This window comes from Squalius cephalus (assembly GCF_949319135.1).
Source record: "Squalius cephalus genome assembly, chromosome: 19".
Lineage (NCBI taxonomy): Eukaryota > Metazoa > Chordata > Actinopteri > Cypriniformes > Leuciscidae > Squalius > Squalius cephalus.
The window spans coordinates 15,737,625-15,761,106 of record NC_137140.1 but is presented as its reverse complement, the minus strand read 5'-3'; the positions used below and the strand labels follow the sequence as shown (position 1 = coordinate 15,761,106).

The 23,482-nt window shown below is 44.3% G+C and overlaps 1 protein-coding gene across 2 annotated transcripts in view; it reads left to right on the top strand.

Moving 5' to 3' along the window:
• Positions 1-23,482, top strand: part of adprh (ADP-ribosylarginine hydrolase) — a 307,627-nt gene that overhangs the window by 265,626 nt on the left and 18,519 nt on the right. The window contains exon 8 of one of the 2 annotated variants that reach the window (XM_079852064.1): positions 20,281-20,828. The exons of the other annotated variant lie outside the window; for it this stretch is intronic. Coding sequence (XP_079708190.1) covers positions 20,281-20,327 — 47 coding nt within the window. The 3' untranslated portion in view covers positions 20,328-20,828. Of the gene's footprint in view, positions 1-20,280; positions 20,829-23,482 lie in introns of those variants that run through there. 2 annotated transcript variants of the gene reach the window in all.

Sequence of the window (23,482 nt, the reverse complement as noted above, 5' to 3'; positions counted from 1 at the left end):
ATTCAATCTTGAAATGTCCAAAGGAAGGGGAAAACAAGTCGATAAAGACAGAGAAGATGCCTCTTCGCCGGGTGTTAGCGTTACGCTAGCCGAGATCAGTGCTTTACACGATGACCTCAGAGCATCTATCGCCGCGGACTTTAAAGCATCTTTCGAAAGTTTGGCAACGAAGTTGGACAACATTCAGTCCACAGTGGCAGATCATGATCTTCGCATCAGGAATCTTGAGTCCAGCACTACAGAGATCAGTCAACAGCTTGAACGACTCAAAGCTACGTTTTCGGGGCTCCAGAAGAATAACGAGTGGCTTAAGGCTAAAGTCTCAGATCTCGAGAGCCGTAGCCGGCGCCAAAACATTAGAATCCTGGGCTTACCTGAGTCAATCGAGGGGCCGCGTCCAAGTACATTTTTTTCCCAGCTTCTGGTCGATGTCCTTGGATCTCAGGTGTTAACCTCGAGCTAGATAGAGCTCATCGCAGCCTCGCACCTAAACCAGCGCCTGGGCAGAGACCGAGACCCGTCATCTTGCGATTTCATCGCTTTCAAGTGAAGGACTTGGTCATCCGTGAATCTCGCAAAAAGGGTGAGTTGATGTATGAAGGACACAAAATCCGTATCTTTGAGGATTATTGCCCTGAGGTTTTGAAACTTCGCTCCGAGTATAAGGATGTGATGTCGTCATTGTACAAACGCGGACTCAAGCCTGCACTTCTGTTCCCTGCTAGACTGCGAATTACTCTTCCAAACAGTGAGAAGAAATGGCTGGCTTCGGTTGCGGAAGCCAACAACTTCATCCAGAGCTTGGACTCAAAGTAAATTGGACGGACTGTATTCTACTATGAGCAGTCTTGATTTTTGGCGTTTTTTCCCCCATTATTTTAAGTAAGCTTGGCCGTCGGCCAATTAGGAATTAGGGATTTGAGTCTAGAAACTTGGCTAAACTGGACAAAGTTGTTTCTTTTTCTCTTTCTTCAAACTTGCTAACTACAAGGTCCCTTCAAATCTCATTTCATTTACAGTATGGTATAAAAAATAATAATAAATGTTTTGCAATTAGATTTTAATTTTGGCATACAGACAAACAACTTTTAATTTTCAAATTAGACTCCGTCATACTGCGAGCAGGCTGCTTAATTTCAGCTTCTTGTTAAGGATAATGTGGGCTGTTTAGTGAATTTAACATTGGATTGTTTGTTAAACTTGACAAATTTGAGTTGTTTTATATTGAACTTGTTCACCACAAAGTCCCTGCTATTTGATTAAGCTTAATTCATACATGGTGTGCTAATTTTGGACAGATAGTTTTACTGTCCTTTTGCCTAAGTTATATAATTTTAAAAAAATAAAAAATTATTCTTATTTTCTTTAAATTTTACATTAGATTTGTTTCTGAGGAATGTCTGTCAGTAATTTCTGATAATCACTATTGAGGTTATGTACCTTTTATGGGAGGACAATGAGTTAGGAAACCTGTTATGGTAAAGTGGCTCCAGTTGCTGTTCTTGTCAGCTGGTGGGGGTTGTTCTTGTTTTTGTCTCTTGGTGTTTTTTTTTTTTATTTGTTTTTTTTTGCTTCTACCTTTATCAATCTGTGTGCAATCACTATAGCACTTTATATCCTTATATGCTACAAGCAAGGTGTACTATTGGCTGTGATGTTTGTGTGGGGGTGTGGGGGTCTCAGAAATCTTATGTTCAGGGAATTAATTATCCACGCCTGTGATGAATAACAAGATGGCAACTCGTGGTGCACTGAAATTCACCAGCTGGAACGTCAAAGGACTGAATTCTCCGGTGAAACGAAATAAAGTTATTAATTATTTGAAACAACTGAATACTAGCATAGCCTTTATTCAGGAAACACACTTCAGGCCTGCAGACCATCTAAGTATTAGAAAGGGCTGGGTAGGCCAGCTCTACCACTCCAGCTTCCAGGATAGGTCCCGCGGGGTAGCTATTCTCATAAATAAATTGGTTCCTTTCTCTGTTTCTGAGGTTATCTCGGACCCCAAAGGGCGTTTTATTATTCTTAGAGGACAGATCAATGGAGTTTGTTTGATTTTATCCAATGTACAGTATATGGCCTTAACTGGGATGATGAGGCCTTTTTCAAAAAAGTTTTGTTTTCCATCCCTGATTTGAACTACAACCAGCTAATTCTGGGTGGGGATTTTAACTGCTGCTTAGACCCTCTTTTAGACCGTTCTTCATCTAGGCCATGTGCACAGTCTAAGTCCAGCAGGACGATTCAGTTATTCATGGAGCAGTATGCTATTTCTGATGTTTGGCGTTTTTTTTATTCTAGCACAAAACAGTTTTCTTTCTTTTTCCCTGTACATCATACTTTCTCCCGCATTGATTACTTTCTTGTTGATAACAAATTGCTTCCATTGATTAGCTCATGTATCTATAATACTATTGTTATTTCAGACCATGCTGCTGCTACATTTGACCTCGCTTTACCAAGCCTTTCAATGTCCCGGTCTCCTTGCCGTTTTAACTCTCTGCTTCTCAATGATTCTAATTTTATTTCTGTCATTAATGATCGTATTGACCTTTTTATCTCCACAAATATTTCCCCTGGTGTTTCAGCTAAGACAATTTGGGAGGCATGTAAGGCTTATTTAAGGGGAGAAATAATTTCATATTCAGCTTATAAGAGAAAAATAATCAATGAAAGGAGAGCTAATCTTTTGAATACTTTGGCAGACCTCCAGTCTAATTGTGTTAATTCTACAAACTCAGATGACTTTGTTAAATTTCTGACAACAAAGACAGAGTTTGACTTACTTAGTACAAACGAGGCAACTGAAGCTCTACATAAGACTCATAAGACAAGAATTGCAATTATTATGAATTCGGTGATAAATCAAGTAAATTGCTTGCCCATCAGTTGCGTCAGTCTGCTGCTTCACATCTCATTACTCAAATTTCCACCTCTGTAGGGGTCTTCAGTTAATCCACTAACTATTAATAATGAGTTCAGGAATTTTTATTTCTCGTTATATACTTCGGAAAGCATAGCTGAAGAAGCCCAATTCGATAATTTTTTCAATTCCTTCAATATGCCTTGCATTGATCCTGATATCTCCTCAAATTTGATAGGTCCTCTTACATTGAACGAAATTAAGTCTGCTCTTAGTCTAATGCAGAATGGCAAATGCCCAGGGCCAGATGGCTTCCCTGCTGAATTTTTCAAGACATTTTCTGACAAATGATCACCTCTTTTACTTAACATGTTCAATGAGTCTTACAGCTCAGGTATTCTCCCTCATTCCTTACGGCAGGCTATCATTTCTCTTATTCTCAAAAAAGATAAAGGTCCTTCTCAGTGCAGCAACTATCGCCCCATCTCCTTACTTTGTTCAGATGTGAAATTATTAGCTAAAGTCCTAGCAAGACGCCTGGAGGTGGTCCTTCCAACTTTAATTTCTACTGACCAAACAGGCTTTATTAAAAATAGACATTCTTTTCATAATATTAGACACCTTTTTAATATTCTCTATTCTTCTTCTTTAAATGAAACACCAGAGTTAGTTATTTCCATGGATGCTGAGAAGGCGTTTGATAGAGTTGAGTGGCACTATTTGTTTTATACACTGAAGAAATTTGGCTTTCCTGATCAGTTTATATCTTGGATTAGGCTTTTATATACATCTCCCTTGGCCTATGTTCGAACTAATAATAACTATTCTGAGTATTTCTCCCTCGGTCGCGGGACTAGACAAGGTTGCCCACTTTCCCCCCTTTTGTTTGCAATACCCATTGAGCCTTTGGCAATCTCTCTAAGATCCAGTGCGATGGCTGGCATTCAAAGGGGAGGGTTGGAGCATAAGCTATCTTTGTACGCAGATGATCTTCTCTTATATGTCTCTGAGCCTGGTACTTCTATTCCCTTGGTGCTTGATTTGCTAATGGATTTTGGCCTAATCTCAGGCTATAAGTTAAATTTGAGTAAAAGTGAATTAATGCCCATCAACACAGCTGCCTTGAATTATCCATTAGCATCCCTACCTTTTAGATCTTCCTTACAAAGTTTTAGATATTTGGGCATAAATGTGACAAAAAACTTTTCAGACTTACAGTATTTGACCACAATTTTGTCCCACTGCTTAATCGTCTATCTCAGGATTTTAATCGTTGGTCTCTCCTTCCTATATCCCTGATCGGTAGGGTTAATTGTATTAAGATGAGCATGCTCCCTAAATTTTTATATTTATTTCAGTGTATTCCTATCTTTATTCCAAATACTTTTTTTGTTACACTCAACAGCTCTATTTCTAGTTTTCTTTGGAATAAAAAGACCCCAAAGATTCGAAAAGGCATTCTGCAGAAGACAAAACAATTAGGTGGTCTAGCTCTTCCTAATTTTCTAATATATTACTGGGCAGCAAGTATATGCACCACTCTTTACTGGTTCCAGCCAAGCAACTCCGTCAACTCCCCATCCTGGCTGAATATCGAGAATGCCTCATGTAAATCATCTTCCCTGGCGGCTCTTTTATGCCTCCCATACACATTGTCCCCAATGAAATATTCAAATAATATAATTGTTAAAAACAGTCTTAAAATCTGGACCCAATTTTTGCGACATTTCGGGTTTCATAATACCCCCCTGTTATCCCCAATACATTCTAACCTGTTGTTTTACCCCTCCATTTTAGACTGTGCTTACACCTCTTGGAGAGACCTTGGGTTGGTTTCTATTGCTGACCTTTACATTGATGGTGTTTTTGCCTCTTTTGAACAGCTGACTTCTCAGTTTAATATTTCCAAAAAACATTTTTTCAGATATTTACAAATTCGAGATTTTGTACTTCACGAGTTCACACTTACATATAATTTGAATGGGTAGGTTTAATGCGTATATGGCGTGCTGTCCGGAGGGAGGGCTCCGAGCTCGGAGTTCAGCCCGAACCCAGAGTACTCCCCCCGTATGTAAGTGTTTAGTACTAGAAGTGTGGAGAAGGGGTGGTGGAGAGATGCTGCAAAACTGTCAATGGAATGAGGTGAGACTGCTGAGTATATATACCTCTCACCATTGATTGCTGAGTGCTCTCCACTTGTGTTAATTATCTGATCGTGCTCCTCCCGAACCTTGTTAATAAAACATCATTTCACGAGTTCACACTTACATATAATTTGAATGGGTAGGTTTAATGCGCATATGGCGTGCTGTCCGGAGGGAGGGCTCCGAGCTCGGAGTTCAGCCCGAACCCAGAGTACTCCCCCCAAAGCTAAAGCAGAGGACAGCCGCCGGACTAAAGATCCCCCAAATGAGTGCCGAGTTTGGCGGGCTGGTATCTCAAGAAGGGCCTGGATGCTTGACCGGGAAGGCCCGTAATGGTGGCTCACTGCCCCTGTTGGTCTGTAAACGGGGAGCGGTTGTAGTTTACAGAAAACAGGAAAGTGAGTGCTTGCCTCGGAGATTTCCTCACACTGCGTCGCTGGAAGAAAAGAGAAAACATTAGTACTCTACTGGGAAAGTTCTCACTCCGTCCACTGTGAGACCAATGCTCGCTGGACGGAAAGGAAACAGGAAAGTGAGTGCTTGCCAGGAGATTTTCTCACACTGCATCGTTGGATGAAAGAGAAAAACGTAAGTGCTCTACTGGGAAAGCTCTCACTCCGTCCGCTGTGAGACTAGTGCTCGCTGGACGGAAAGGAAACAGGAAAATGAGTGCTTGCCCAGGAGATTTTCTCACACTGCATCATTGGATGAAAGAGAAAACGTAAGTGCTCCACTGGTAAAGTTCTCACTCCGTCCGCTGTGAGACCAGTGCTCGCTGGACGGAAAGGAAACAGAAAAATGAGTGCTTGCCCAGGAGATTTTCTCACACTGCATCATTGGATGAAAGAGAAAACGTAAGTGCTCCACTGGGAAGGTACTCACTCCATCCGCTGTGAGACCAGTGCTCGCTGGACGGAAAGGAAACGGGAAAGTGAGTGCTTGCCCAGGAGATTTTCTCACACTGCATCGTTGGATGAAAGAGAAAAACGTAAGTGCTCTACTGGGAAAGCTCTCACTCCGTCCGCTGTGAGACCAATGCTCGCTGGACGGAAAGGAAACAGGAAAATGAGTGCTTGCCCAGGAGATTTTCTCACACTGCATCATTGGATGAAAGAGAAAACGTAAGTGCTCCACTGGGAAAGTTCTTACTCCGTCCGCTGTGAGACCAATGCTCGCTGGACGGAAAGGAAACAGGAAAGTCAGTGCTTGCCCAGGAGATTTTCTCATACTGCATCGCTGGATGAAAGAGAAAATGTAAGTGCTCCACTGGGAAGTTCTCACTCCGTCCACTGTGAGACCAGTGCTCGCTGGACAGAAAGAGGAGACAGTAAAGAAGAGACAGTAAAGAAGAGAAAGAGGAGGGTTTTCTTTTTTTTTTTTTTCTTTTTTTTTTTACTCGATGAGGGTTTGGTGAGCTTTTTTAATATGGAACCGGTTGGTCCTGATGTAGCTTTGGAAAGCATCGGAGGACCATCTCCCAAGGGCTTGAATCTGCTGTTGGGAGAGGCCTTTTTGGGCTGCTGAAGTTGCTGCCCCGATGCGGAATGAGTGACTTGAAAAATTCTTTGCTGGAATGCCTGACTGTTGGAGAACAGATTTGAGGTGTTTCTGGAACCAAAAACGTGTCACGGGTTTTTTGGATTCATCTAAGAACAGGGGTTCCAGAGGACATTTAGCCTGAGAACTTCTCCATTGCAGATATGCCAGAATTGACTGGTATGGTTGGATTTGCGAAGTGAGGTTAAAAATGTAGATGAAGTGACCTTTTTTGGTTTGGTCAGTCTTACTTTGTTTGATCAAATATGAAATGGTTTCGCCATCTAGTACTGATAAGTCTGAGATGGTGGGATGGATTTTTGGGTCAAATTTGGAAGTGATGGCGAGTTCCGAGCATCTCAGAAAACCGAAAAAGGCTAAGATAAACATGGCGTCGAGTGTGCGAGCGATATCCAGGGTTTGGTAGCCTGTGCGAAGGGCGTGAATACAATTGGTGAGAATGTCTAGCGTTATAGGTTGCCTGGCGTCGGGACGGGTAGGCTGGGATCTTTGAATCCCTTTAATCAGGAGTGAGGTTTGTGAATTGTTTATCTCAGAGGAGGGAGCGCCGTACATCAGTTTATGAAAAAACTGGATGCCGCTTAAATAACCTTTGATGGACCCGACTTGCAGACCCTTAGAGATATTAAGGTAGGAGATAAAAGAGGTGATTGAGAGAAGAGAGAAATCAGGGAAAGGCAAGTTATAAGAGACATGGAACGTTTTAAAACATCTCCAAGCAGTAACGTAGGATTGAAGGGTCCTGGGAGATACTGCTTGGAGGATAGTGTCGAGTGATGCGTCAAGCAGAGGTTTTAACGGATGGGTTACGGGAATATTAGTTCTGAATAGCGAGGAACTGGAGTTGGGAATTGATCCGCCTCTGGAGCCAGCATCCTGAATTTCTGAAACAGAAAACGAGACAGAGAGTCAGCGATTTGGTTTTTTGACCCAGGGATGTGTTTAGCAATGATAATGAATTGGTCGCAAGCTGAAATCCAGATGAGACGTCTTAAGAGTGGCATCAGAGCGGGTGAATGGGAACGGCCTTTGTTAATGCAATGCACAGTTGCGTCATTGTCGCAATGCACTAAAACGCTACTTGCGGCCCATTCTTTTCCCCACAGGAAAGCTGCTACTACGAGAGGGTAAAGCTCGAATAGAGCTGAGCTGGAGCTGAGGTGGCCACGGAGCCGCGAACCAACGACCTTGATAAAATCCCCCGAACCCTATTGAGGGGGCAGCGTCTGTAAACAATTGGATGTCGGTGGGGGATGAAACAAGGTTGTTGTAGAAAAAAGAGAGGCCGTTCCACTGATTTAGAAAAGTTATCCATAGCCCAAGTTCGTCGCGACATGCTTGGGTTATAGAAATGCGGTCTTCTAGTGAGTGGACGGAGGACGCGAGTGAGAGGAGATGCGAGATGAAGGGGCGGCCCTGTGGGATGATGCGCATTGCGAAGTTTAGATGTCCGAGCAGGGACAGAAGTTCGCGTTTTGAAAAATTAGATTCTTCGAGGAAAGTAGAAGAGACGAGGATTATTCGATCGATTTTTTCTTTGGGGAGGGATGCTTGGAGTTTGTCTGAATCCAAATTAATTCCTAGGAACTCGATAGATGTTGCAGGGCCCATGGTTTTTTCCTGTGCGATAGGAATTCCTAGCTCTGAGAAAACGTTTTGTACCGTGAGGATGTGCACGGCTGGGATAGCATCGGGAGGCGAGATTATTAGAAAATCATCTAACAGATGAATAAGGTAAGGAATGGCGTAGTTGTTCGACAAGATCCAGCAAACGGCTTCTGATAGCATGTCAAATATTTTCGGGCTGCTTTTGCATCCGAATGTTAAACGTACTGCAAAATAATATTTCCCAAGCCAGCGCACTCCAAAAAGATGCCATGAACCTGGATGGATAGGCATTATTTTGAAAGCAGATGTGACGTCGAGTTTTGCGAGCCAAGCACCCTGACCTGCGATTTTGATCATATCGATAGCTTGATCTATGTCGTGGTATTTGAGCGAAAATTCGTCGAGAGGGATCAAGCTGTTTATGCTTGGGAACGGGGAATTATGCGGGGCTGACAAGTCGATTATTAGACGTTTTTTACCCGAGAATTTCCTTGTAGCCACTCCAATGGGGCTGATACGAAACAGATTAAATGGAGGTTTGTCGAATGGACCGATCATGAAGCCAGACTCAACTTCTTTTTTGATCAGTTTGTCTACGACTTCAGGTTCTATAAGGGCGGATTGGAGATTTTTACATATGATGTTTTGAGAAAGCCCAGAAACACCCTGCTGTGAAGATCCTGGTCGAGTGCGCCCCAGTATGTGCACTGGTTCCACTGTGCGACTCGCACGGCACTTTTGGCTGAAAAAAGTTTGTGGTAAGTGTAAAAATGCCCACCCCCATAGGACAGCGCGAGTTCGGCTATGATGGTTTGGTAGTCATTCAGTTCGCGCCGCCTGTGGGGGAAAGCTGAACAGATTATTTCAGTGTAACGGGAAAAAGCAATTGAAAACTCAGAAAATGAAAGAATGCGAGATGAGTGAGTGTTTGTGTTTTTCAGGGTGACCGAGAAATCCCCGCAATCTATTTGATGGTCAGGTTCGGCTGAGGGGAGTAGAGAGAGAAGAGAAGAAAGGTCTACATCCGCACCTGAGAGGATCTGTGCACGAATGTTTTGGGATACTGGTGGTGGTTCCATGGCGACTGCGTTGGACGGCACGGGCATCGTGTTGCTGTGAACAGAGAATAAGGTGATTTTTGTTGTAACATAGAGCTGGGAAGGGTATGAGCCGGGTCTGCGAATGTCGGCGGCGGCCTCACGCTTGGATGACCTGTTGTGGCTTGAAAAGGAAAGTTAGTTGCAGAATACGAAGGATTGTGTGAATGAGCTGCAAACGGAGGCGGGCCCGTGCTTGATTGAGCTGCTGGAGCTGCAGGCCACTGAAAGTGGGCGGGGTTGTAACCTGTTGGATGAGACTGTTGAAATGGATGTGCCTGTGCTGCTATCGGTGATAGCCTCGTGCTAATGTCTGTGACGGGAGCTGGAGGCCACTGAAAAGGGTTAGAAACAGCAGGAGTAAAAAACTGAGTGGTTGTGGGGAGGCCGCTGGGCCCGGCTACATGCTGCGCTGTGGCAGCAGAAGCCATGGTGGAGGGCTGGGCCTCATCGAGAGGTGGGAATGCCATAGCGGAATCTGGTGCGCGGCCCAGGCTCGCTGAAGGCCTGTTGCTGCGTCTTGGTGGATGAAGCGATCCGGATCCTGTGCGGGAAGACGATAGTGGTGACTGGGCAGGCGATTTTTGGGCCCTACGGGCTTTGCTCTGCCTGTGGGTCGTCTTGGGAGTTGACTGTAAGGAAACGTACAGATCATACAGCTCCGCCTTGTTCATTTTTCGCGAAGCTTGTATGTCTGAATGTCCCCAGTGCTTGTCTTAATCCGGCTACGGTCCATTTCCCGATAGGTGGGATCGTCGGGACGGCCGAGCGGTAGGAGGAAGCTGGAGAAGTAGATGGAAGTCTTGCCGGGGGCGGTGAAGACTGGCCACGGCGCCTTGGTGAGCGCAGGGCTGTTCGGGCCGGTGTGCGGCCGCGTGAAGAAGCCTGGTGCTCAGGTGCAACATCCGGCGTAGGAGGTATGGTCGTGGGACCGGTGGAATGCGCAGGTGCATCCCTGGCAAAGTTTGCTTCTTCGTCAGAGGAAGAGCTTGGGCATTGAGACATGGCTGCAGAGCTGAGAAGAAGCTACTAAACTGCTGCAAAACTGTCAATGGAATGAGGTGAGACTGCTGAGTATATATACCTCTCACCATTGATTGCTGAGTGCTCTCCACTTGTGTTAATTATCTGATCGTGCTCCTCCCGAACCTTGTTAATAAAACATCATGAAAAAAAATGGTCAACTTTTCAAATGCACCTCTCCCTTCAGATTTAGACACCATTCTGGGTGTGGATCCTTGTACTAAAGGGTCAATTTGTAAATGAGTGAATATAATTGTTCATTTGCAATCTTCCTCTGATGATTTACGCCTTGTCTGGTCCCAAGACATCGGTACTGAGATTAACAAGGAGACATGGAGGGCAGTCCTGAACAGGGTTTACTCCTCTTCCCTCTGTGCACGTTACAGGCTCATACAGTGCAAGGTGGTTCATAGAGCCCACTGGTCGAAGACCAGGTTAGCACGCATTAACCCGTCTATTGACTCGGAGTGTGACAGGTGTCATTCTGGTTCAGGCACTTTAATTCACATGTTCTGGTCCTGCCCTGCCCTGTCTTCCTTTTGGAGACAAATTTTTGTCTCATTGTCAGCCATTATCTCGGCGGATATCCCACTCTGTCCAGTCACAGCTTTATTTGGGGTTCTCCCGCCTGGCCATTCTTTGCCTTCTCACTTTTCAGATTTTGTAGCCTTTCTGACTCTTTTAGCTAGGCATTTAATTCTTTTGAATTGGAAAAGCCCTCACCCTCCATCTTACACACGCTGGATAAGAAATGTTCTTTATTTTATGAAACTGGAGAAAATTAGGTACTCTCTTCACCGACCTAGCACCATTTTCATCAAGCTTTGGCAACCCCTTTGTGAACATATCAAAACTCTCCAGCTTGACCCTGCTCTTTGTGTGTGATCCCCTTATCTTCCCCCACATCTATCAACAATCTAGATGTTGATACTAATTTTGTATTGCCTGGCCAATACACTGCTATGTTTACTGTTACTGTATGTTGTAGCGTCTGGACCAAGCGGACACACACAAATGATTCATTTATTTAATGAATAATCCAGCAAACTCACTGTGAAACTTTCACCCAAAACTAACATCCCAAATGAAGCTAACACACTGGCAGGACGGTGTCTTGTTACAGGGAACACAGAGTTTTACAATCAGATAAGGTTTTATGGGTGTTAAAGAATGTGGCCACATGCAAGAAAGAGAGAGACAATGGGGAGACAGAAACAAACTTCCATGCAGACTTCGCTGAATTAATCAGAAACGAACTGATCTAGAAATGAACTTGCATCCCAGAAACTGTGTGAATGAGTGTGATGTTTTGTGTACTATTATGTATATACTTTGATATATATTTGATTATACAACCAAAACGGGACTCTCACCTAATTCTCGCTGAGAAGGAGAGATAAACCCTATTAATCATATGTATCTTATGGATAACCTCTTGAGAAATGTGTAGACATGTATCTAATTCTCCCACCTCATGATTTTCAGACTTTGTTGCATACTATGGTTTACCAAAATCAGATGTGTGGCGTATTTGGTCTCTATAAACTCCAATCTGCGTCCCCAATTTGTTAATTTACATTACATTTTGCTAACTTTGTGACGCATTAGAATTATAAGATTCTAGGGCAGAACCCTCCTTTCCCCTCCCCCACTGGGCCCTACAGGCCTCTGCAGACCGAGTCAGCCTGCTTTCCTTAAATCCAACCAAGAAGAAAACGGACAACTCTTGTCTTAAGGATGCCGTGCGGTCCAGCGTGGCCTCAACAGGCCCAGGGCAGGAGGCTTCGAAGTATCCAGGACATGTGCTCACTCCAGCATCAAGGACAACCTCAGGACTTCAGTGACGTCATTCAACACGGACGAAGTCCCTCGCAACTTTCACCATGTGCTCTTTGTGTCCTGCCGGCCCAGAATGTGTAGGCCACAATCTGCACTCCAGCCATGAGAACACCGACAATACAAGTTCATCCTATCTTCTTCATCCAACGGAAAAGAAACGATTGCAACTTGCACCATGACTTTTGACACTCAAGGACCCAGCAACGAATTCAATCTTCAACCACTTCAAGAATTGATCATGCAAGTATTTATTTTAATGAGGTGCTCTGAAAATGATAAGCTTAGGGACCGTTCGGTATTTATGGAAGGGGCCACCGGAGGAAAATAGGGGAGGGTCATGTCTTTTTATTCTTTGTTGAGGGGAGGGTCATCCAACTTTTTTTAGTCTAGGGGGAGGGTCACCCAACTTTTATATACATGAAAACAGCAACATTTCAAATTGGCTTGTTTGTTGATATTTTTTTCCATTTAGCTCCATGTTGATCTCGCGTTATCAGCCCCCCTTCGATATCAGATGGGTCTGACCCAACAAAAATCCAGTTTGGCCTCTGGTTTGGCGCTGTTTGACAGTGCGCGTGCACGCGCACTTCAGTTCGCGCTTAGAAAAAGTGTGTCTGAACAGAATGCCAATGAAATGTTTACCCGGCAAAGCTTTAAAGCACGAGCAAATAATGAACATTAACATGTGATGTGAATGTACGTCGAGTTTTACAGTATTGGGACTGAGGCGCCAGAACTGCAGCTGATAGAATGCGCGATACTAGCCTACCATATTTTAGTTTCCATTTTTATTTTGTTTCCACGATGTGTACCTACACCACAAAAACTAGTTGAGGATAAATTTGTTAAAATTGGGCGATTCCAGTGTTATGGACGTGACATTTGCAGTCAAAACTTGAAATATAAATTCTCAGAAAATGCATTTAATACCAATATTTTGAAACGTCTGAAAGGAGTCAAGACATTAGAAAAATATCAGTCTACACATGTGTTTTATATTTAATATGAGGGAAATACACGTGACACAAAAAATCTTTAACTTTTAGGTGGCAAAATATTTTAGTAATTCTATAAATTACACTGTGCAAACCAAAAGATACCCACCGGATGAATAAAAATCGGCCTCCACAGAACATAAAATATTATTTTTGGTCCATGGAGGGAAACGGGGACAGGGAGTGACAGTTCATCTGGCGGCCAGGGCGGAGCAGACAGTCCCTCGGGCGGCCAGGGCGGAGCAGACAGTCCATCGGGTGGCCAGGGTGGAGACTTTCCCTCGGACGGCCAGGGTGGAGACATACTGCAATAAACTGCAATAAACATACTACATACTACATAATAAACATACTACATACTGCAATAAACATACGGAGACTTTCCCTCGGGCGGCCAGGGCGGAGACTTTCCCTCGGGCGGCCAGGGCGGAGACTTTCCCTCGGGCGGCCAGGGCGGAGACTCTCCCTCGGGCGGCCAGGGCGGAGACTCTCCCTCGGGCGGCCAGGGCACAGGAACAGACACCACCGGCTCAGGAACTGGAACACACACCACCGGCTCAGGAACAGACGACACCGGCTCAGGAACAGGAACAGACACCACCGGCTCAGGAACTGGAACAGACACCACCGGCTCAGGAACAGGAACAGACACCACCGGCTCAGGAACAGGAACAGACACCACAGGCTCAGGAACTGGAACAGACACCACCGCCTCAGGAACTGGAACAGACCCCAACGGCTCAGGAACTGGAACAGACACCACCGGCTCAGGCACAGACACCACCGGCTCAGGCACAGACACCACCGGCTCAGGAACAGACACCACCGGCTCAGGAACTGGAACAGACACCACCGGCTCAGGAACTGGAACTGGCACCAACGGCTCAGGCACTGGAACTGGCACCAACGGCTCAGGCACTGGAACTGACACCCCCGGCTCAGGCACTGGAACTGACACCCCCGGCTCAGGCACTGGAACTGGCACCACCGGCTCAGGCTCAGGAACGGACACCACCGGCTCAGGCTCAGGAACAGACACCACCGGCTCAGGAACAGACACAACCGGCTCAGGAACAGACAACACCGGCTCAGGAACAGACAACACCGGGTCAGGAACAGACACCACCGGCTCAGGAACTGGAACAGACACCACCGGCTCAGGAACAGGAACAGACACCACCGGCTCAGGAACAGGAACAGACACCACCGGCTCAGGAACTGGAACAGACACCACCGGCTCAGGAACTGGAACAGACACCACCGGCTCAGGAACTGGAACAGACACCACCGGCTCAGGAACAGGAACAGACCCCAACGGCTCAGGAACTGGAACAGACACCACCGGCTCAGGCACAGACACCACCGGCTCAGGAACAGACACCACCGGCTCAGGAACTGGAACAGACACCACCGGCTCAGGAACTGGAACTGGAACTGGCACCAACGGCTCAGGCACTGGAACTGGCACCAACGGCTCAGGCACTGGAACTGGCACCAACGGCTCAGGCACTGGAACTGACACCCCCGGCTCAGGCACTGGAACTGGCACCACCGGCTCTGGGACCACCAGACTCGGGACCACCGGCACTGGGACCACCGGCACTGGGACCTCTGGAACTGGGACCACCGGAACAGTCACGGAGGGAGTCCCTCTTCTCCTCCTCCATTTCGGGACCACCGGAACTGGGACCACCGGAACTGGGCTGGAAACCACCAACCCAGGGTCGAAGAGGGGCCAGAGTGGAGAGTGGTGTTGGTCTCTCCCACGTCCACCTCCTCTACTGCGGCCTCCACGGGTCCCTCGAAAAATGACCAATCGGGTCCCCTCAAAACCTTGCCCCCTCTCCCGCTCGGTGGCTGGGAAAGAGGCACTGGTAAACATACTGCTGGATCAAAAGCTGACGGTGTCCTTCTGTCACGATCCACACACACAAAAAAGGAAAAGGGAAAATCCAAGTGCAGTAAGTAATGTTTATTTTAAGGGGTAATCCAAATCATAAACGTCCAGGCAGGGGTCAAAAATCCAAAAAGCAGACCAAACCATAAAACAATAAACAGGAACAAAGCAGAACAGACCTCACGAGTGGTGTGATGAGTAACAAGGACACCGTAACACATACTAAACAGACAGGGTTATATACACAGGGAAAACAAGCTAAACAAGATAACAAGGGGGTGTGGTAAACTGAAACACCTGTGAAGACTAATCAACATAACGGGGAACAACTGAACATGACAAGACACATGGCAGGATCACATGACAAGCAGGGAATAATATGACAGACACTAACAAGGAACAAGACACAAAACCCACACCGTGACAGAAAGCGACTTTAAAAATTTCACAGAGACCTCAAACAGAAAGCACAAAGCCTTTCTTTAAAGTGAATTTCGTTTTTTTATTAATTGTATCTTAATTTTAATAAATTTTTCATCTGGATTTAATAAATAAGAAGTAGGCTAAATATAGTAGAAAATAGATAGGCCTAATCATGACACGGAGGCGCGGGCGATGGACTGTCTCATAAATGAACCGAAACTCAGCGTAAGGTAGCCTATGCTACTTGCCTCACAGACCTGAGAAATATATAGAAAGCTTGAAATGTCTACTTTTAAACAGAACAATTCAAAATGAAGGAATGAAATGTGAAATGTGCATTTCTCTCTGGCGCGTTCTGAGAAGATTGCGACGCATCGTCAACTTCATCTTTGCACTCGACACAGAAAACACTTGTTTATTAATAAACAATTAAAATGTCTCCTTGCTATATTTGACATATTAATAATCATTACTTTTGCCGGTTCTTTGTGACAGAATTTAGATGCTTTGTTGGCAGCGCCACCCACATGTTGAACGCGTCACCACCGCATCAGCACCGAAAACACGATTTTTTTCAAATCTAAAATCAAAAATCGTGATACAAACCGAATCGTAGGTTTGGTCTATCGTTACAGCCCTAGTAAGATGAGAAAGCAAGAGTTTATGTTTAAAAAAAAAAAAAAAAAAAAAAAAAAACAATGGCTATCTGAACATCTTTTCCAAGCGCAAACCAGTACAGAAGTAGGCTAATCAATAAATTATCGGGGAGGGTCATGCCTTTTTTCACAATCATTTTGGAGGGTCATAGAAAAATGTATTGCTAGCGAAGGGAGGGTCATGTCTTTTTTGACAACAGATCTCAAAACTCCTCCGGTGGCCCCTTAAATAAAAAACGAACAGTCCCTTATGGTTCTTTTCATACAAAAATAGATCTTGCTCCATAGTTCTATTTCCTGTTTCCGGTTCCATAACACTCACCACTTGACCTATGCATGTATGGATGGATGAATGTATGTATGTTTGTTTGTTTGTTTTGCTTAGTTTAGTTATGTTTGTGATTTAGTTAATAAAACTTGTGCATAATTATGAATTTGGTTTCTGATCCTCTGTTTGCATACAAAGTCCCTTTTACGATCTTGATCTTGTTCTTGTTACATGCTCTTAAGCGATGTACAGGCTAAGGAATAATTATTTTTCAGTGACCATGAAAGATACATTGTTCTTAGAAAAACAATAATCAATCAGTTTGTTGGAACTGATTAATTGATTGTAATATTAATTTGGCTTACCTCAAAGTTAATCTAATTAACTGACCCAAATATTAATAATTATTCATAATTGGTAATTATGGATTATTAATAATATTTCACCTTTGAGCTAATGTCCTTACAATGTGATTGTACTGTACTCTTTATTTATTTATTTATTTATTTAATTCATTATTTTTTGAGGGGAAAATAATCCTCAGTGCTGCTTCCCTCTGTAATGGTTTGTGTATTTTCATCTTCCCCTGTTTCTGTAAATTTTGTATATATATATATATATATATATATATATATATATATATATATATATATAATATACATTTTTTTGTTTGTTTGTTTGTTTGTTTATTTATTTATTTATTTTTTGTAATGGTACCTGTTAAAGGGGCATTCCACCCATTTGAACATTGTTTTTTATTTTAAGTGGGTCATATATGTAGTCGAAATGTAAAATAAATTTTGAATTTGGTGCCTTCGTGACCGAGGAAAGACAAAAAATAACTTCAGGACGCATTTGTATGAAAGACAACAACTCCCACAATGCACCACATTGCACAGCTCCGCAAGCCACTCCCACTAATCCAGAAAGCGCATATCTGCCTATAAGAGAAATCACTCTTCCGTCTACAAGGCTAGCTACCACCAGAGCTTGAAATTCATTTCACATTCACACAAAATGTCTAGTTAGTTGGCGAACTCATTAGTGCATTACTCCTCGTTTGTATTTCTTTCGAAAAGGTGAATTATTGCATGGTACCTGGATGTTCAGTCAGAACATATGCGGTGCGAAACTAGGATAGTTCTCAATACAAACGTCCGTGTCCTCGTCTGATTCAGAGATTTCGTCCAGGAGAAATTGTCATCGTTGAAATTCTTTGCCGCAGACGGACTCTATCTCTGTGTTCGTAGTTGCATCTTACAGTCTATGAGTTGCATAGTGAGATCACCGGCGCCACCAGTTCGCCCTAACTCGAGCCAGTCCGGGCTCCTCGTCCGCGGCAGGCAGGTCTTCTGCCTCGGCTGCTCTTTGCTATAATGCGGCTTGTAAAGGTAGCCACAAACACCTGATTCAAGCATCAGACTTCCGAAATCCTCTTCTTCTATATCATATTGAGCACTCTCCTCCGCAATTGTCATTACTTTACATCTGTCTCCACAGCGCCTGTTAGCTTAGCTTCAAACAAGATGGAGGATATTGCTTTCAGTTTCAGAGAGTAAAGTCCCACCCACTGATCTGTAATAGGTCTGTAGCGTGAGCGGGTCCCGCCCCCTGGAAAAGATGAGGAACTAGTGCTTGTAGTCTCAACAGAAATCCCCCCCTCTTACACTTCCTCCTACAATGACGCAAAATGACGATTTTTGCGTCATTGTAGGAGGAAGTGTAAGAAGTAAATAACGGATTTCTCCCATCTCAGGGGAAAATGAGAGAGTGTTGCACGACCATTCAATAGTATGACTGGGTTTCTAACAATGCAAAGCTTAATGCAAATGGGTGGAGTGTCCCTTTAAGCTGCAACCCCACTTTTGAAAAATCCCCAGAAATGACATACCCAAACTGAAACAGATACAGTTCATGATCCCTTTGCACTAAAAGCAAAAGTATGATCTCATTTGAAAGCTGACACCTGGCAGTTTATTGTAAATATAGAATTAATTATTGTCATAATGAAAAATATAGTTATAAATAGCTTCAAAATTTTGTAAAGTTATTAGAAATGTATTTTTAGTTGTCACTGTAGCAATCTAGAAATGCACTGCAGCTAAAGCCACATGTCTGACCATGTTATATGTAAATATGAAGATGATAAGTCTAAAACTCTGTATTTAGTTAAATGTTTTTCAAGATCATGTCATGACTTTATTTTGATTTGACTCTAAAATGCTACTGATGTTTATAGTCATCTTCTAAGTCATCTATTCAGTCTTTTGTCTCTATTGTTTTGTGGTGCAAATGAGCCCCATTCAGTGTCAGTCTCCCCCTGCACACATTCACACCTCTCCAGCCTGGTTATGGCTCTAAATATGCATTTCTTTTGTCTGCATTTTAGTTACTAACGACTGGCTATTCACAGGCTATTCATAGGGTTTCAATCCCTAAATTCTTTTATCAAAGTTCTCACTGTATCTAACTGTATCAAATGCCCTTCTGGAATAAAGAAACATTTCAGCAAGCATTCCTATTTAGAAACAAAATCATAAAAGATAACTTCTAGGTTGCAGGTGCACCTAGAGCTAGCTAGCATGTTAGCTTAGCACACCATCAATACACGACAATTTATGAGATTAAAACCATGTTTGTGCTCCAAACTTACTTTATAACGCAAGTCGAGTATTTTAAATAATCTTCTGTGATCTAATTTGGCTTCAGATAAAAAAATCAGACAGAAAATATACTATTGTATGGTATTCTGCACAATGATAGTCTAAATAGATTAGCATTACATTATAAATATAATCTATTATTATGAAAATACCTGGCATGGCTTGAAAAACACAGGTAACTCAAATATCATTGCAATCATGTTTATTATCTTCAAAACATCTTTATCTGCATGTTACAGCGCGATCTCTGTTAGCTTTGTGTGTATCAGTGACGTCCTGGAATGTCACATGATCATGGCTCTTCTTCATGTTCCATATATGGACTATTATTGTGCATATAGCGCCCTCAGGCTATTGGTATGAATTGAAAACACAGTATCAGAGTATCCAAGCGCTCATAATGATTACATCGACGCATTTGGGTATAAATTCAATAAATATTATTCCTGTCTATAGAAATCTGATGTAAACCTATGAGAATATATCAATATTTCTCCAAATCTGCACATTTTTGAGCTAAAAGCCCTGAGGGACGTTGTTTTGTGAATCGCTGTCATGACGACAGCACGGGAGATTTTTTATGAATGAAAGCGGCTGACGCGCATAATTCATATTAAAGGTATCGACTCATTTATTCATTTCATAACTCCTGACACAAATTAAGAAATAACTGTCGCTATAAGTTTCTCAGAATACAATAGTGGTCAAATACTGAAACTTGAGTCTTATATCTTTTTAATGATGTATAGTTTGTCAAGGCATAACATTAAATCTGATAGTAACTTTGAACTATATTTATAAAAAAAAAACGCTTTAGTGCGCCCGCGCACTGACAACGGTTAACAGGTTAAAGTGTATAAATAAATCTAGTTGGTTAGTTGGAATAGTTGGAAAGAAAGAATAGTTGGAAAGAAAGAAAGATTAGTTAGAAGGAAGGAAAGAAAGATTAGTTAGAAAGAAAGAAAGAAAGATTAGTTAGAAAGAAAGACAGCTAGAAAGAAAGATTAGTTAGAAAGAAAGAAATATTAGTTAGAAAGAATGAAAGAAAGATTAGTTAGAAAGAAAGAAAGATTAGTTAGAAAGAAAGAAAGAAAGAAAGAAAGAAAGATTAGTTAGAAAGAATGAAAGGAAGTGTGGCGAGGGGGGCGTGGTTTTGCGGAGTCTGTAGCGGGAGAGAGAGGAAGGAAGCGAGCGGTGAGTAAATAGGTCAAGTGCAGATGATGAACACCTGTGTCTGATTTCAGTAATTGGCGTGGAGAGACCGGATATAAACCCGACCGGGAGAGAGTGAGAGAGAGAGAGAGAGAGGAACTGGGACATCGCGCGCTGCTACCTGCCGAGAGAGAGAAGAGCTGACGATTTATATTCTGAATTAATGACTGTGTTTATGCTGTGCTGCCAAACGGTGAACGCACTACGTGCGCACCTTTTTATTTTGTATTTTCGAATTGAGTGAATAAACGCGAGTCCCAGTTCAAGCCGACCCCTTGTCTTCTTCCTTCCCTGACTATAACGAACTGAACCTCATCACACTGGTGCCGAAACCCGGGAAGGGAGAAGATCGCCGCCGCCATGCAGTCCCCGCCAGGCACGCCATTTGCGGATATCATCCAGTCGCTCGCCGGTCTTCACCAGGAACAACATCAACACCTGCTGGCGATAAAGGAGGAGCAAGACAAGCGGTTTGAGGCGCTCCTCCGATCCCAGCATGAAGACCGCGAGTTGTTCCGGAGCTGGGTAGACCGGGAGGTTCGGGCCATCCCCCCAGCAAAAGAGACTCCATCACCGCTGCCGCTCAACAAAATGGGTCCTCAAGATGATCCAGAGGCATTCCTGGATCTTTTTGAAAAATCCGCAGAGGATCGGGGATGGCCCACTACGGACTGGCCAATGCGGCTGATCCCTCTGCTGTCCGGGGAGGCGCAGGTGGCCGCACACCAACTGCCAGTCCAGAATCTCCTGGTCTACCAAGACCTCAAGCGTGCCATCCTCCAGCGGGTCGGTCGGACTCCGGAACAACATCGACAGAGGTTCAGGACACTGACCCTGGGAGAGTCCGGCCGGCCCTTCGTCATGGCACAACAGCTCCGAGACTCCTGCCGCAAATGGCTGATGGCCGACCGAAGCGACGTCGAGGAAATCATCGATCATGTGGTACTGGAGCAGTTCGTGGCTAGGTTGCCGAGGAAGACTGCTCAGTGGGTCCAGTGCCATCGCAAGGGGGGTACATATCAGGCTTTGGTGGATTCAGGATGTAACCAATCCTCCATACATCAAAGCCTGATTCAACCTTGGGCATTGGATAATAGCCGCATGGTTAAGGTGCTGTGTGTGTACGGGGAAGTGGTGAATTATCCTATTTTGCCTGTGGATATTCAATTTAGGGGAGAAAAGCATAGAATAGAGGTGGCAGTTAACCCGCACCTCCGGCATCCGATAATTTTGGGAACCAATTGGCCCGCGTTTCATAAATTATTGGGGTATTTATGATCAGGTTCGCTCTATTGACGGTCAGCTTCCTCACCCTGAACAACCGCTCTCCTATCCATATTTTGCAATTTTGAAAGATAAGTTGTATCGGGTGACCCAAGACGCCCAGACAAAACAAGATACAACTCAGTTATTGATACCTAAAAGCCGTCGGGAAATGCTTTTCCAGGCGGCTCATTGTAATCCAATGGCCGGGCATTTAGGACAAACGGCTACACTTAACCGCCTCATGGCCCGGTTCTTCTGGCCGGGCATTCACGAGAACGTGCGCAGGTGGTGCGCGTCTTGTCGTGAATGTCAGTTGGTGAATCCACCGGCCAACCCAAAAGCACCATTGTGCCCCCTACCATTAATGCAGGTCCCCTTCGAACGAATTGGTATGGACCTCATCGGGCCATTAGAACGGTCAGCGCGGGGACACCGCTTTGCTTTAGTCCTGGTGGATTATGCAACACGGTATCCTGAAGCAGTGCCGCTCTGCAGTATTTCCGCGAAAAGCGTGGCGAGCGCACTGTTTCAACTAATCTCCCGGGTGGGAATTCCGAAAGAAATTCTCACCGATCAAGGCACGGCATTTATGTCACGTACTATTCACGAACTTTACGAATTATTGGGCATTAAATCGATTCGAACCAGCGTCTATCACCCACAAACAGACGGGCTGGTGGAACGGTTTAACCGCACGATGAAAACCATGATTCGAAAGTTCGTACACGAAGACGGCAAAAATTGGGATAAGTGGTTAGAACCCCTCTTGTTCGCTGTATGGGAGGTCCCGCAAGCCTCCACGGGGTTTTCCCCCTTCGAGCTTCTCTATGGACGTCAGCCCCGTGGGGTGGATGTCCTTAGAGAGACTTGGGAGGACGGACCTTCTAATAGTAAAAACGAAATTCAGTATGTCCTGGATCTGAGAACGAAACTCCACACGTTGGGGCGGCTATCTATGGATAATTTGTTACAGGCACAGGACAAACAGAGTCGGCTGTACAACAGGGGGGCTAGACTGCGTCAATTTGCACCGGGAGATAAAGTGCTTGTATTACTCCCTACTTCAAGTTCAAAATTACTCGCGAAGTGGCAAGGACCCTTTGAGGTCACACGGCGAGTTGGGGATCTCAACTATGAGGTAGCTCGAACAGATAGGGATGGAGCACATCAAATACACTCACCTAAAGGATTATTAGGAACACCATACTAATACTGTGTTTGACCCCCTTTCGCCTTCAGAACTGCCGTAATTCTACGTGGCATTGATTCAACGAGGTGCTGAAAGCATTCTTTAGAAATGTTGGTCCATATTGATAGGATAGCATCTTGCAGTTGATGGAGATTTGTGGGATGCACATCCAGGGCACGAAGCTCCCGTTCCAACACATCCCAAAGATGCTCTATTGGGTTGAGATCTGGTGACTGTGGGGGCCATTTTAGTACAGTGAACTCATTGTCATGTTCAAGAAACCATGATTCGAGCTTTGTGACATGGTGCATTATCCTGCTGGAAGTAGCCATCAGAGTATGGGTACATGGTGGTCATAAAGGGATGGACATGGTCAGAAACAATGCTCAGGTAGGCCGTGGCATTTAAACGATGCCCAGTTGGCACTAAGGGGCCTAAAGTGTGCCAAGAAAACATCCCCCACACCATTACACCACCACCACCAGCCTGCACAGTGGCAACAAGGCATGATGGATCCATGTTCTCATTCTGTTTACGCCAAATTCTGACTCTACCATCTGAATGTCTCAACAGAAATCGAGACTCATCAGACCAGGCAACATTTTTCCAGTCTTCAACTGTCCAATTTTGGTGAGCTCGTGCAAATTGTAGCCTCTTTTTCCTATTTGTAGTGGAGATGAGTGGTACCCGGTGGGTCTTCTGCTGTTGTAGCCCATCCGCCTTAAGGTTGTGCGTGTTGTGGCTTCACAAATGCTTTGCTGCATATCTCGGTTGTAACG